General features: G+C 32.7%; 2 protein-coding genes across 2 annotated transcripts; one reads left to right on the top strand and one right to left on the bottom strand.

Moving 5' to 3' along the window:
• Nucleotides 1-2596: 2596 nt before the first annotated feature.
• On the top strand, nt 2597-4495 carry LOC131627043 (probable galacturonosyltransferase-like 10). The gene has a single exon (XM_058897882.1). The coding sequence runs from the start codon at nt 2699-2701 to the stop codon at nt 3827-3829; it is 1131 nt and encodes a 376-aa protein (XP_058753865.1). The 5' UTR covers nt 2597-2698; the 3' UTR covers nt 3830-4495.
• Nucleotides 4496-4628: 133 nt separating this feature from the next.
• Nucleotides 4629-9310, bottom strand: LOC131627044 (uncharacterized). The gene is made up of 5 exons (XM_058897883.1): nt 8784-9310; nt 6541-6823; nt 5471-5569; nt 5024-5238; nt 4629-4854 (listed from the first exon to the last, which is right to left on the bottom strand). The coding sequence occupies exons 1-5, from the start codon at nt 9188-9190 to the stop codon at nt 4779-4781; spliced, it is 1080 nt and encodes a 359-aa protein (XP_058753866.1). The 5' UTR covers nt 9191-9310; the 3' UTR covers nt 4629-4778.
• Between the last annotated feature and the right edge of the window lie 7737 nt (nt 9311-17047).

Below are 17047 nucleotides of genomic sequence, written 5' to 3'. Positions count from 1 at the left end.
CTACTAAGGAGACATGCTTTTATATTTAACAAAATACTAGCTTTTCAAATAAACAATAATTAATATAATCTATAATATTTCAAATCGGTAATAATTGGTACCCTAACAATTTTAGAGAGTTCCTAACATAAAAAAACTTCTTTACAATAATACAAATGTTTATAATTCTTCAAGAACTATAACATACACAAATATTTATAATTCTTCAAGAACTATAACATACATGTTTGTATAATTCATCAAAAAAAATTCATTGTGCAATCCTGGGATATTTTATAAGTTCTCCAAGAATCATAGCAAACAATTATTATTGGCTATCCTTCAAGAATGTTTGATAAGTTCTTCAGGAACTCAATCACACAAATATTTTATTAATAAAAATAATAATATTTGCAATCCTTCCGGGATGTTTGATAAGTTCTTCAGGAACTCAATCACAAATCTTTTATTCATAAAAATAATAATATTTGCGATCCTTCAAAGATGCTTTATAAGTTCTTTGCAATCCTTCAAGATGCTTTATAAGTTCTTCAGGAACTATATAAATATCTTGTTTTGCTATCCTTTAGGGATGCTTCAAGAACTATATAAGAAATTCAATATATTTCGATCCTTTAAGGATTCTTCATATGTTCTTCGGGAACAATATAAGAAATTCAATATTTTTCATTTTGCTATCCTTCAAAATAGTTTGGTAATTTCTTCAATAGTTAAAACTTCAATTTTTTTTCCATGTTTAGTAGAGTTTTTTTTTTCTTCATGTTTGGTAGAGTTTCGTGCTGATAACATGTTAATGTTATGAAATAAGGAAAAAGAAGATAAAAGAGAAAGATAGAATGATTCCGTATTATTTCATCGGTGTATTTCTATAAAGACATTGGTCCTATTTATAGGATAATATTCGGACAAGGTAATAAATACAATTTGTTATAAATAAGGAATAAAATTATTGGGAAACAAATATCCAATTATTCATAACAATTTTATATTTTTATAAAAAAAATTATTAGTTGAAATTAATTGTAATGGATTGTTAGTATAATCTTTTTTATCATAAACACTACACTATTGTATAAATAATTAAAAAAATCAAATATTAATAAATATTCATGATTACAATAAAAAAATGCAACCACAATAATAAGAGTAAATTTAAACAGTGTACTATATATAATTATGGATAGCGTGTGTGGCCAGTCATGACTAATAAATTTGAATTGAATAATGCGTGTGTGACAACATATGCAAAGCACGTGGTCGCATATGTTATACCCCAATTCAAAAATTTAAAGCATCCAATGTTAATTTAATATTTTTATTTAAAGGTGCATGTATATCATAACTGACACGCTTTTATAATTATTCACACATAAAAATATTACACATTGATTCAAACAAAATTAATAATTTAATTGGTAGAGTAAATAAATAAATAAATAATCACTTAAACTTAGACTCCCTAAATTCCTTTTTTAATTATTTTATTCTCTTAATGTTTTTTTGGTGTTTATTGCAACATTTACTAGTCAATATTTATAATTATTTATTAAAAAAAGTGGCATGAAATAATAATTCGTTAAGAATTCTCTTGAAATTGTTTTTATTTATAAATGATTTACAAGTTTTTTTATTTATTTATGTGGTTAAATAATTTCAAACTAAATAGATTAAATAAATACATATATTCAATTTTTTTCATGAAGATAAAAGGTTTCTCTTGAGATATATTAATAACATAAGTACATATTTGAAAAATTTTCGAATAATTTTACCATAAAAATAGATAAATTCTAACACCATTCATTGGGTCTCTTATGCACCATGCGCGTTATCAAAAATGCTTATATAAAAATTTGGTTTATTCCGTACATACGCATCTACGGAGACGTTAAAAACATAGTTAACGTTAAAAAAAATGCAAATCATTTCAGTTTAATAAACTTTCAGAGATATATCTATGAAACATGTTAAAAACAAAGTGTTATGTAGATTCTAAATTCTAATTTTTTAACAAAACATCAAATTATAGTACAATTTATATGTATACAAGTACAATGTATTCTTTTAGTGTAATAAGATATTCTCTAAAAATATTAAAAAATTATTAATTTAATATTTTTTTATATAAATCAAATATAATTTGTATGATTAATCTTCTAAATTAAGGAAAATTACAGAATCTCAATCAAAATATAATTTATGTGTTTCAATAGAAATTAGTGTTAAGAAAATATTCGGTTTTAAAAAAAAGAATATAGACATTATCATTGTTAACATAAAATTGATTATCTCAAATATCCAAAAGATTCATCAGTTATGAATAATTTAAATCAAATAGCTTTAAATACAAAATAATAAAAGTCAATTTTAATCAATTTTCATCAATTACAAAACATACCTTAAATAAATCAATTTTCACATTTTGCTTGGGACCCAATATTAGGTAAAAGAGAAACTCATAAGAAATTTCCTAATGTCAAAATTCCAAAGACAGAAGTTGAATAGTCTGAACTCTGTCACATGAAAATGACATCATTACAAACCGCGTTTCATAGGTTTTTTTTTCTTTGTTCCATTTAAATAACACTTTTCCTTAACCCTTGTCTCTCATCTCATTCATCTTCTTCTCTTTTCTAAATCCTTAACTTCTTCCTTCAATCACTATAATCTTCTTTTAGTCTAAGGTTTATAGTTAGTGATGTTCTTTCTATCTAAATCATCTCTTTTTGTTTTCATCTTTTTCTCTTCTTTTCTTCTCTTTCAAGTGAATGCTATTAGATCTAGACCCAACAAAATCACAATCAAAGCCAATGAATTTGAGTCCAAAGATGATACCTTTATGATATTCAAAGAGGCCCCAGAATATAGAAATCAGCACAAATGCAAAGTGGTTGATAGAAGAATTGATTCTTCTGTTGATCAATTTGTGTGTGATTCCTCACTCGTTCATGTTTCAATGACTATTGATTGGGATTACTTGAGAGGCTCTATGGCTGCTATTCATTCGGTTCTTAAACACACTTCGTGTCCTAAGAATCTGTTCTTTCATTTCATTGCATCAGATTCAAGATTGGTGAAAAAAGATGAGTTTGATAGGATTGTTCATAGTTCTTTTCCTTCATTGAGATTCAAGGTTTATGTTTTCAATGAAAGTTTAGTTGAGAATTTGATATCGCCTTCGATAAGACAAGCTTTAGAGAATCCTTTGAATTATGCAAGAAGCTATTTGGCTGATTTGCTTGAAGAATGTGTTGAGAGAGTTATATATCTGGATTCAGATGTTATAGTTGTGGATGATATTCAAGAACTATGGAAAGTTTCGTTGAGTGATTCGAAGGTGATTGGTGCACCGGAGTATTGTCATGCGAATTTCACTAGGTATTTCAGCTATGAGTTTTGGTCGAGTTATGAGTTTTCGGAAGAATTTAAGGGAAGAAAATCGAGGCCGTGTTATTTCAACACGGGTGTGATGGTAATGGATTTGGCGAAATGGAGAGAAGGCGAATACACGAAGAAGATTGAGAAATGGATGGAGATTCAGAAGGAGAGGAGGGTTTATAAACTGGGATCATTGCCTCCTTTTTTGATGGTTTTTGGTGGTGAGGTGGAAGCTATTGATCATAGATGGAATCAACATGGTCTTGGTGGTGATAATGTTGTGGATAGCTGTAGGAGTTTGCATTCTGGACCTGTTAGTTTGTTGCATTGGAGTGGGAAAGGGAAGCCTTGGAGAAGACTTGATGCAAAGAAACCGTGTTCTGTTGATTTTTTGTGGAAGCCTTATGATTTGTATGTTCCTCATTTGGGATATAAACATTCATTGGTTTAGGAAAGTAGAATTTATATTGATTCATTTGTTAGTGAAAAGACATTCTTTTATTCGAGTGTATAGACACAGCAACCAAAAGATTTTTTGGTGATACATACAATTTCAGTCTTTTTTATCTTCATGTTCACAGACAATCAATTATACTCATTTTATCATGTTATGATGTTATTTCTTAGAACATGTTTATTATGTCATTTTATTGATGACAGTTTGATGACAGTTTGCAGCTGCAGTTCAAATTGGATTCAATCATAAGGGTCTCCAACTTTGACTCACAATAACTATTTTAATAGCCTCTTATTTTGACAATTACATGGATGGTTAAGATGAATTTGACTTGTTTTAAAAAAAACAATAAGATGAATTTTTAGAAAACATGATGAATTGTTACATTTTAATGCTTGCGATTTACTCCTATCTAAATAGTGATTTGATCAAATTCTTCTACGCCACAATGTTATAGCCCCTCTATAGTGTTTTTCTCATCATTGACTGGCTTTGTCCGGTCAGTTCTTTTCTGTTTGCATCAATTGTTCTTTTTGTTGTGTTCAAATTTCTTTGAAAGCAAAGTACCTCTAGTGCTCTCCAATGTCTTCTCTTATACCATCAAAACCATAGCGCTACACCGCCCATGTAGGCCTCTATAGCTGCTATTTGTTCAAATTCGCCGCTACTATAGTTGCTATTTATCAACACTATGTAGAATCTTTATTATAAAACTCTATAGTTGATTTAGTACTAGATTCTTAAAATGTGATATGATTTCATGCTTAGCATGATGAATCAAGAGAAGAAGTGCTTAAAGTAAGGATTGTCACTGATTATTCCTTTCACATATTTCCAGTTTTACATTGAACTTGTGTCAGAAAATTTTTTATAGGGATTTGGGGGTTGAAGAAAAGAAGAAGAAGAAGAAGAAAAGAATATACAAGGCTTCCACCATTACTCTCTATAAAAGTCCAACAACACAGCTCAAATGCAATCTGTTTTCCAATCCTCTTAAGTGATGACCCAATAACATACACCTGCAAATCGAAACAACACATCAACATCATTAAACACAGTAAAGAACTTAACTAGTTATTAAAGAGACCTCAGAAAATGAATGATTCATCAATTCTTCGGATTTGTGGACATGACTCACAGAACCACGCAAAAAATGTTGTGAAGGCATTGACAGTGGAATTTACTAACCAGAAAAGCAACTTCGCTAGGTAATCGCGAGAAGTGGCTACTGTATCACTTAGCTCGTCACTATCGTCAAAGTGATAGTCTACGTTTCCTTCTACCGATTGTTCCATAAAGTTAGAGCTAGCTTCGTCGACAAGGAATCTTCTCATAATGTTTTGAACAAGTTGGTGAATTATATCCTCCACTTCAACTGACGAAGGTCGAGACATTTCATTGACCTGCCAAGACATGCAATGTGAATCACAAAGTTGAATTAAACTCGGCACCATGAATAGAAATAAGCTAAAAGAAAAAGGGAGATATTTTCAATTGCAAGTTGAAATCCAGTGTTATCAATAACAGGTTGAGAAGATAGTGATTTGTTCAAATTTTGCTATTCTATATAGTGCTATAAGCACCATTTGACAATACTTCGTAAATATAAATTAAACAGAAGGTGAGAGACATTACCCTATCAGGATCAAAAGAGCGGAGATATTCCAGTAAATTATTCCGAATTCCCCTGTCATGTTCTAATTGCATCATTTCTTGCTTCTGGGCATTCAGCTCCTGAAAGAAAATGAACATTCTCACATTATGTTTGGCTCTTTGAGCTTGCCTTTTAGATGGTCTATGAGTAATAAAACCATATGCATACATAGACCGGTGAAAATAGAATCAACCTTTAAACTGAATAACAATAGTGGTGCCACTTTAACTTAGACATTTCTAGAGAATGTTAATAGTGTGGCATTAATACCTACATGGTTAATCGCAGATAGCGTTGTGTAACACCGGCCCCTTAAAATGCTATAGTGGTATAGCATGTTATTGACAACATAGATTACTACTTCTGGTTCTAGCGGGAAGTGATGAAAACAACTACTGACAATTCGGAGAAGCTTGAGAAAATAAGTCGGAAATAGTTTTTGAACACAAACCCAGGCCCTGTTTGAATAAACTACTAAATTAAATGCTTGTAGCATAAACGCTTATCATATATGTGCTTATGTACAAGCTTTTTTTATCATAAAAGATAAATTAAAGTTGAAGCTATAAGTTGGTTTTCATATAAGCTATAAGCTGGTTTTCATATAAGCTATAAGCTGGTTTTCATATAAACTATAAGCTGTTTTTATAAACTATCCTAGAGAGTTTAAGAAAATAAGCTTAAAGCAGATTATAGACATATCATAAATCGTATCCATAAGTTATCCCTAAGTCTAACAAATCTTTAAGTCAATACATAAGCTCAAAAAAGTCAATCCAACAACTAAAGATGTAAGATCATATGGTGCAGTGGAGTTAGAAGATCCAGTTTCAGAAGACAGCTGGACTGTTAATCGACAAAGATTGAAACTCTATCTTGGTGGTGAAATTGACCGGCACACCACAACAATTCCACTACACGATCCTTGAATTCACATGAACACGCGTCGAACTAATGATGTAAAACAAGCGCTTTGTAAGTATTTAAGTTTCCATTTCATTATCATATGAACAAAAATGCGAACTAAACAAGAAAATTAAAAGAGGTTTACCTCCTTCGTGTTTGACAACTCAGACTGCAACTGTTGAATGTATTTCAGAGCCTGGGGCGGCAAATCTCCAAAGACTCCTGTGCCACTACTGCTGTTGTTCCAAGTTTCCAAACCGTTGAGTCCTGAGTCAGAAACAACCTTCGTATTTTTCCCATGTTCTTCTCCTCCACGCTTGACCTCCAAACTCTCCAAAGGCGTTTCACACTCTGACACTCCATCCACACAAGACATTTCCAGATTCCTCGTCAAGGACATCCTATACTCCGCATTCCACAGCGTGTACCTAATAAAAACAACCAATTCAAAATTTATCAATTTCTCACACAAAAACGCCAACTATGCAGACAAAACCAGAAACCAAACAGTTACAAAAATAGAGCAGTTTAGCACTCTACATTATTCTCACAGTAATCGTCTAAAAATTTAAAATTTTACAAAATTAATCCTTCCCCGACCCTTCCAAAACACACAGATTGACACCAAATTCATAAATCATGACACCAAGGAGATGCATTTGGTGTCATCTTAATTTTAATATGGAGCAGCAATTAATATACAGTAACACCAAAAAAAAATGGTGTATTGGTACACAACCGGTCGATTGCACTCGTCACAGAACCATTCCAGCACTGCTCCAGTGATCATTGCTCTAGGCTGCCTTGCACCTATGTTATCAATCTCGGATAGTAGCACGGCACGGGAGCGGGGAGCAGAAGAACTGACGTTTAAGTATTCATAGTTAGAAAAAAAATATCATAAGTCTTAACCAAAACATACTTGTAAATGCCATTAAAATAAGCTTGCTATCATTAAAAAATTAAGGTTACTATCGTATACAGCTGACACGGCGCTCTCGGACGCATCAGAGCAGTGTCGTTGCAAATCAAATCCCATTATTGTGGCCGTTCCAGCCGAGTCACCCCCCGAACGGGGCAGTCTTGCCCGATTTTCTTGGCTGTGTCAATCTGTGCCGAGATAACGGTCAAAACGCCGAGTTTGATAACATAGCCTTGCACTATTCTCTCATACTTTGCATCCAGCAACATTACGCTCGAGCATCCCTCCCTCCTTTCATAGAACCCCTCCTATGTTTTTGTGATATTTACTCCAATGAATCTAAACATTGGCCTCGGCTAGCACCAACTCAAGGTGCCCCGCCCTGAGCTTTGGTCAAATAAATCCATTCTCCAATCAGTACTGCTACTCAAGCCTCCCTAATCAGCCACTTGTGCACTGGTACCCAAAATTCATATTTTGTGCACAACATAGAGCACCTTGAGTTGGGGTTAACATTTTTGAATGAGACTAATTCAACAAAAATAATAATTAGAAGAGACTCTAATGTTTTTTAGCGTTAAATTGAGAATTTTGATTTGTCCTAGTATGCTCCTATGTTATTAATCTCAGATGGCGTCGCGTAGCACCGACCCCTTAAAATGGGATAGCAGGATAGCCGTTATTGGAAAGACTATAAATCAGTGTGAAAAGTAAACGTCAATACTCAAAAATAGAAAATACACAAAATTAAAGAGGCTTTTATAGTTAAAAAGTAAAGAATCTAAAGTACTACATAGCAATAAAAATTAAACAGAGAAAAAAACACAACAGAACTGAACCAAAAGTAGAAAGACCATAATGATTGTTTGTGAGAAAAAACATAATGGAATGAAGAACATAGTTTGACTCTTAAATGGATCAAAATTAGCATTTATACCCTTAAAATAGACGGGGTTTATAAAGAGGCGTTGTGGAATTTTGCCCCAAAACCCTATTAGATGTTTGGGCCGCAAATAGCGGAAGCTACACCGGCTATTGTTGATGGCGGCTCACAGGCCAAAAGCGTCGCGCCGAACGCTATCACCGCTACGCTATTATGCTATTGTGTGCCATTGACAAAATAGGTATCCTCCACACTCAACTGCAAAAACTAATCCGTTTAAGTATCCACACTGCGATAAAGAACCACCTCTCCCAAATGTTCAAACTTCTAATCACATAGAACTCGAGCTCCCTCGGATCACACCAATTTGGTTTAGTGTCCTCCACACTCAAGTGCAAAAACTAATCCTTTTAAGAATCAAAATCAGAATTAAGAACCACATCTCCCAAATGTTCAAACTCAACATCACTAGTCTAATCTCACACACATCATTACGCATCAAAATTAATCTCTTGACTAAAATAATTAAATAAAAATACATAAAAAAAATGAGGTAGATAAGGACTAAGGTAGTTATAGTTACCCTGTGATGATGGAAGAAACAAGCAACCGATGAAGAGGCTGAATAGAAAGACTAACAGTAACCGAAAAGTGATCAGAAGGCAACAAACCAAGCATAGTCGAAATAGTTTGTTTCATAGAATCCTTAGCAGCGGTAGAAACACCAATAGAGATAACGGAGTTATCGAGGGGTTTGATACGGCGAAGCATGTTAGCGATGACGGTAAAGCCTCTATCGAAACTCGAATTACGAGTCGAAACGACGTCGTCTCCGTCGACGTGGCAGGATATGAGAAAAGGACGGTGACGGGAGCGGCGGAGGAAGAAGAGAGAGGGAAGTTGTTTGGGTTTGGGGAGAGGTGGTGGATAGAGTGATGTGTTGGTGATGCGGGAGAGGATGAAGGGTTGAGATGAAATTGATGATGCCATGTGGAATTTGATGATGATGATAATGGAAGAAGAAGAAGAAGGAAGTAACGATGGAATCTGTATCGTTACAAAAAAATAAAAACCTTCAACCTTAGCCTTGACATTAGCTTGTGTTTTTGTTTTGTGTTGTGTGGGTAAGTTGTATATAGTATACAGTAATGTTTTCAACCTCAACCCAGCTCGCCGGTTCAACCGGTTCAACTCAACCTAAACTTATATGATCTTAAATTATTCAATTATTTTTTAAATTAAAATTTAAGTCTATACTTTCATTATAGTTGATTATTTTAATATTAAAAAGAGTGAAGACCCATTTTGGTCCCTCACAAAAACTACAGAACCCAAATTAGTCCTCCACAAAAAATAGGACCCGATTTAATCCCTTACAAAATATAACCGGGTCATATTAGTCCTTCTGGGGATATTTTATTCAAACCGGTTTTTTCTTCTACTTTTAAACCGTGACTGGACCGCCAAGTCGTATTTTATTTTTCATTTTTTAAATACTAAATTGATTTTTATTTTTAATTTCGATTTTATTTTTAAACAATTCAGATTTTAAAATACAAAAAAAAAAAGATAAGATTTGTTCTGAAAAGGAATCGAACTTAAGACATTTAGGTCACATCCTATGCCTTTACCACTATGCCAACGTACACTTGTGACAAATAATTCGCATGATTTATAGTAATATTAAACAATTCTAAATTTAAAATATAAAATATAAAATTTGTACCCATGAGGTCTCAAACTCAAGTCCCTTCAAATTTAATGATAGTCACTTCACTGTAAATATGAAAAGTGATTTAAGAGCGGGTGAATCAGTTAGATTAATCGGTATTAGTGCATTTTTCTCGATTATGAATGTTAGCAATATTGTTCTAATTTTTTCGAAATTGTTATAATAGTTTCAAAAAATCAAAACATTGTTAACATTCATTATCGAGAAAAATTCACTAATATCAATTAATCTAATTCATGCAACCCCTCTTAGATTACTTTTCATATTTACAATAAAGTGACTACCATTTAATTTGAAGGGACTTGGGTTTGAGACCCCATAGGTATCAAAATTTATATTTTTTGTTTTAAATTCAGAATTGTTTAATATTACTATAAATCATGTCAATTATTTGTCATCAATGTATGTTGATATAGTGGTAAAAGCATAGGATGTGACCTAAATGTCTTGAGTTCGATTCCTTCTCAGAACAAATCTTATCTTTTTTTATATTTTAAAATCTGAATTGTTTAAAAATAAAATCGAAATTAAAAATAAAAATCAATTTAGTATTTAAAAAATGAAAAATGAAAAATAAAATACGACTTGGCGGTCCAGTCACGGTTTAAAAGTGGAAGAAAAAACTGGTTTTGGAAAAAATATCCCCAGAAGGACTAATATGACCCCGGTTATATTTTGTAAGGGATTAAATCGGGTTCTATTTTTTGTGGAGGACTAATTTGGGTTCTGTAGTTTTTGTGAGGGACCAAAATGGGTCTTCACTCTATTAAAAATAGAATATTATTGATCGCTAAAAATATTAAAGTCTAGGTCTGACATGTCGTCTATCATAAATTTATTTTTATTTTTAAGTTTCAGTCTAACGTTTTTAAAGTTCGATGAATCTATTAATCTGTTTAAAACCTATTTTATTTTATTATATGTAAATAATCAATTTAATTAATGTTTGTATAGACTAAAAAACTCAAAAAATATATATTATAATACTAAAAGTTTGTTTGCATTGATTTGTTTAATATTATTTAATAGTATAAATTTTGTAAGACTATTTATTTAAAAAAAAATAACTTATGACACTGTTTTTGAGATATTTTTCAGTCTATTTTTTTTCTTTTTGTATTTTAATTAAGAGTTAAAAGGTAGTGCACTGACAGTGTAAAATAGTTTTACACTGTCATCCAATAGAAAGTTATCAATTAGCCTTGTCATTAAATTATTTTTTAAATAAAATAATGGTTTAATTAAATACATGGTGGTGATTGGTTGACTGTGTAAAATATTTTTACACTGTCAGTGCATCATCCCTTTTCTCTTTAATTAAAACTACAATACGCAATATAATAATAATAATAATAATAATAATAATAATAAAATTATTTATATTTTTTAAATAGGTTAATTTGATAGGCTTATAAACATTTTCATTGTTTGAGGTCTAGCCTTTTTAATTTAATAGACGTATGAATAAGATCATAGACTTATGAAAATAGTCGGTCCTTAGCATGTGTAAATTAAACCGTAGACTCTTGTTAGTTGACTGTCTTATTTTCATACAAAACTAAAATTGTATATGTATTAATAAAAAATAGATATAACATTACTAGTTCAATATTTCTAATTCGGTTTATATAAACAGAGAGTTTTTTTAAGGAAGAGATTTAGTAAAAAAAAATATGACAATTGATTAAATGAATCTACAAATTAATTAAGAAATTCTTTTTTAGATATGATCCCTAATAAAATGTGTTTTGTCTAAGAGTGCAGTACCATATTCTTCGTTACATTTACGACACTAGACTTGTCATACTTAATCAGACAAGTTTGAAATTAATTTCATAATTATTTAACTACTGTTTCATTCGGATAACTTGTGAATAACAACTACCCGTAAGGACGTATTCCATTTCGACTATAGACATTGCAACACTTGCTTATGTTTTTTACTATGTTAAGAAACAAGAGACTTAACAAGAAAACGACATGTTCTACTTGTATTGTTGGGTGAGAATATGAAGTTAGGGAAACGGTCTATAGGGGTGAATAAATCTTTATTAAAAATTCGACTGATTTTCCAAAAATAAAATATTAGAAGTTTTTCAAAAATGCGTTGAAGGCTTAAAGCGGAAATAGAGATCTTATGCTTTTATTGAATTCAACCACGTTGATAAATATATAATTCACAAATCATATTGTTCAAACAATGATTAATTGAGCAATTGTTGATTACACGAGATATGTCATGTACAATAATTTAATTAATATCGAATTCTAACGTCACTAGTTTTCTAGAGTTTAATCCGCATTAAAGCTCAATTAGGCACTAATTCTCACAAAATCTAACTTTATATAATAAATTGCTACTGACAGAATTGAATGATAAACGACGCTAAGAATTGATAACCTAAGAGTGCAATATCCTACGAAAATTAAAATACAAGAGTGAGTGATAGAGGGGGAGATAGAGATAGAGAGAGTACATTGGAATATATAGTGGTTCAGCTTTATCGTCCTCGCGGGAGCCTACTCCACTCTTTAATGGTTTCCCATTAGAACTACTTTTCTTCCATTAAGTTTTGAAAAATATTATTCAAGTTCATACAATCACCAATCCATAATAATGATGAGAAAATTAAATTTCCTATCTCGATATTGACTTGTGTACAACTTAATGCCGAACTCTTTTGTGAAATCTTTACTCGATTCTCGCTTCTTGAATCTTCCAGCTTCAACAATCTGCTCATAGTTTTTGTGTGTGGCAACCAACTTTGATCCCACCGATTTCTTAAACAATGAATTGTCCAAAGATGGAGAAAAACTCCACCTTGTTTGTAGCCTTTCACTAGTATTTTTGTTTACTAATATGATCTTTCCCAAAATACCCCTACAATGAAAGATTTCCACCGCTCCTACAAATTTATAGTTAGGTTCACCAAGGCTAACATGTACGAATTCTTTTATAATCATTCTCCTATCGTTATTAATACGAAAAGTTGTGCTAGGAATGAAATAACTAAGAAACAAATCATCATAGAAAGAATAACACTAACAGAGAAATGACTTTGGCATAAAAGAGTAGCCCATATTCATATGGAACACTTAAACAAATTAGTTAGACGTGATCTAGTCGTTGGTTTACCAAAGATAAAATTTGTCAAAGATAAATTATGTGATGCTTGTCAAAAGGAAAAGCAAATCATATCAACTTTCAAGCCAATGAATGTGGTATCAACTACAAGGCCACTTTAATTGTTGCACATGGACTTGTTTGGTCCATCAAGAACAAGAAGCTTCATGGACATTGTTTTTTGTGCAAAAAATTGATGCTTTCAAATCATTTAAGAAGTATGCAAAGCAATTTCAAAATAAAAAAATCATTACATATTGCATCAATTAGAAGTGACCATGCAAGTTAATATTATAATTGCACTCATGCACATTTCATTTCCAGGAATACAAAGAAATTTCGATTCGGAGGATCCAACAGCTTCAAAGTTTAAAGCATAAACCTGATCGATTTACTGTCATAGTTCGTGAAATTCCATTACGCCTTGAACACAAGGCTTATGATTGTTGTCTTGATCACTTTTTCTCTAAACATTATCCCAACACTTACTATTCCTATCAAATGGTGTACAATACTGAAAATCTTGACAAGTTGATGGTACGAACTACAATGTAAATTCACCCAAAAATAAGGAAACTCTCAAAGAGTATATTGATAGGTTCAAAATATCGGAAGTATAAGTAGGAGTATCCAATGACTTGAAGAATTGTTAGATATTTAAGAAATGATTGAGAATGAACTACCTGTTTTGTGAGGAATTATGGCTAGAGGATTCGAGAAGCATGGGCAATTTTTTCACAAGAGTCAATTTGTATATTAATTATGAAGAAAAGATATTAGTTAAAGATGTGGAGAGAAATAAAGGGTCAGAGAACCCTGCAAATAGTCAGTCTAAGGATAACAAGCACTATGAAGGAAAGGACAAAGACGCACACCATGGGTACAATCCAAGTTCTTTTCTCAATATCCTCTCAACACCTCGAGAGAGAAAAATCTTACGAGAATGGGCCATAACCAAATTCGAAGATGCCAAAGTAAGAATCTCACATCCCGTCAAGGAGTCGGCTAGGATGGACAAGTTAAGGTTTTATCGCATCTACAAAAGCCATTGGCATAATATGCATAGATGTGTCCATTAGAAATACACTATTAAATAATTGATTAACAAACCAAGCATATCCGAAAACAGTTTATTTCAATGATTTTCTTTTCTTTCACCAACAGTATCTGACCCATTATATTGTTTAATTTGGTTTCGGAGTCAGTTCTGACATCAAGTGATTCCAGCCCCTTCTCGATCGTAGTTGTAGGGAATCAAATGAAGATGCTCATCTCATAATCTATCGAATTATTGGTGACCATAATGAAAACTAATGTAAATTTTCAATAAATGTGAAAATGATTGGTGTTTGTTGAAAATTTATTTGTTGAGGAAGTCATATATCACCTAGTATTATAAATAAAGAAGAAGACCAAGACTAGATATTTGTTTTTGAAAAGTGTTGGTGTATGTGAGATTGTGAGGATATTTGAGCGTAATCTATGCATTATAACAAATTTTACACGCTGTTATTGTGATTATAATTTTCATTTTATATTTTTGTACTGTGTATATGATTCTTTTTATTAATTAATTTATGTTTGAATATATTTGTATAAAAATTAGTTGAATAATAAATTTTAATATAAAAGACTGTTTAAATTTAAAAGATGCAAATTATATATATATTTTTAAGTCACAATCAATAGTAAAGACAAAATTAATTTTGTTTCAGTGATAGTTCTAAAATTAATTGTATAGCTCTAAAGGTCGGTAATTACGTGTTAATTTGTCTTCTTTATATAAGTGGCATAGAGAGATAAGCACTGTATCTTATGTCGGCTCAATTTTGCAATAGTGCAGTTTTTAAACTACCATTAGGAGTATTATTATATGTAGGTATCCTTCTAATTTATACCATACAAATAAATATTTAAATATTTAATAAGATTCAACTATTTAATTGAGTAAAATAAAATAAAATATTTAAGTTAATAAGTCAAATAGAAAGAAAATACTATCTGAAAATATATTTTTAGAAGGTTGAAAAAATATTTTTACTAGTCGCTATGAGATGATAAAAGAAGTAGTGGATTCATTCAACTCTACCGTTCAAGACAACACAAATTTTGGTTTTATATAAATTAATTGTCAATGTATTTTATTGTCTCTTTGCGTTAACTCTTATTTTAAATTTTTAGAAGAGACTAATATTGTAACTAATATATATAATGCCAGTTATAATTTTTGTTTTATTCAAAGACATTTCCATTAACGATAACAAGGAGGAAAGTCTACAACAGATAATTCAGAGGAGGGTTCACCTAGCCAAGTCCTAGAATCCACTCTGTGGCCAATACCAACAAGATTGTGGTAGGGATGGCAAAACGGGCCGCCCGCCCCGCCCGCCGCCCGCCCCGCTTTATGCCCGCCAAAAAACGAGCGGGGCGGGCATGCCCGCCAAGTAAAATGGGCATCAAAATCATGCCCGCCCCGCCAAGATGGCGGGTTTGCGGGCGGCGGGCTTACCCGCCTATTTTTATTTATATTTTTTTAATAGATTAATATGCTTTTTTTACCTTTTAATTAAACTTTTCACTTATTTTTTAAAACAATTTTTTATAAAAGTAATTTTTTAACAAATTTACTCTAAAAAATATTACATATATTTATAAATAAATGTATAAAATAAACCATCAAGAATTGCAATTACTAGAATTAACTAAAAAAAAGTGAGTTTTGGAGGAGGAGCGGGTTTTGGCGGGGCGGGTATGGCGGGCGGCGGGTTTTGGCGGGGCGGGCTTTGGCGAGCGGCGAGCCTAAAATCCCAACCCAACCCGCCAATTTTTGGCGGGTGCGCGGGCGGCCCGGCTGGCCCCGGCCCGTTTTGCCACCCCTAGATTGTGGGCATCCATGTTACAATTTCTACTGATATACAAACAAACTGCAACAGAAAATGATTCAAGCAAACCTAAGCAATCAACTATTATGGGCTCCAAAACAGAATTGAAAGATAAACGGTTAATACAATCCACTACTGACATTGCATCCGAGTGAAAGACAGCTTTAGTGATCTTGAGATCCACGGCAGTTTTTAAAGCCCAACGAAGCGCCAAAGCTTCCGCCATAGAAGGGTCCACATCCATTGCAATCTTCCTTGTAGCTGATAGGAAAACTCCTCTGTTGGCCTCCTTCATTACACACCCCATAGCAATTGTACCATCTTCAAAACAGCCTGCGTCCACATGTACCATCGTTGTCGCGTGGTTCGCACCTTCGCTGCCTTCCACCGTCCCTATCGCTCTATTCTCTCCTTTACCAGGATTTGAAATATTATACTCATGGATCCATTCAGTTGCTTCATTGACCACTCGTTGTGGGATAAAAGCCTCCTTATTAAAAACCACCCGGTTCCTCCAGCTCCACAATTTCCACAAAATGACACTAAACAGTTGGGATCCATAGGAGTCCCCAACATTCAGCATCTTATCAATCCAATAATCCAGCCCGGTTGAGGGAGGTATCCGTAAACCAAGAGGAGAAAGAAACCAAACCTGCTTGCTGACATTACAGTGAAGGAATAAGTGATCAGAAGTCTCCACCTGAGTTTGGCATAAAGGACATTCTAGGGACAAATCAACCTTCTTCTTGCTCAAATTCATTTTTGTAGGGAGAATATCCTTTGAAGCACGCCAAAGAAAATTTCTAACTCTATTATGAACCGGTGCCTTCCAGATACGTTTCCACAACAAATTTTGCGAGTGACTAGAGGGGCCAGGAACTGCAGCGTCACGCTTAGCCCGCAGGAGATGGTAGACAGATTTGACTGAAAAATCTCCATCTTTCTCAGGAAACCAAATTAACTTATCCTCCATATTGTTCCATGCCAGCGGAATGCTCAGAATTTGGGAACACACCAACGGGGAGAAACACTCTTTCAAGACATCCTGCTTCCAACAGCGAAGGTCCTCATCAATAAGGAAACTGACAGTTGCTTCATCGCAAATACCA

The sequence above is a fragment of the Vicia villosa genome, unplaced genomic scaffold (genome assembly GCF_029867415.1).
Source record: "Vicia villosa cultivar HV-30 ecotype Madison, WI unplaced genomic scaffold, Vvil1.0 ctg.000345F_1_1, whole genome shotgun sequence".
Classification (NCBI taxonomy): Eukaryota; Viridiplantae; Streptophyta; class Magnoliopsida; order Fabales; family Fabaceae; genus Vicia; species Vicia villosa.
This window is presented reverse-complemented; position numbering and strand designations above follow the sequence as displayed.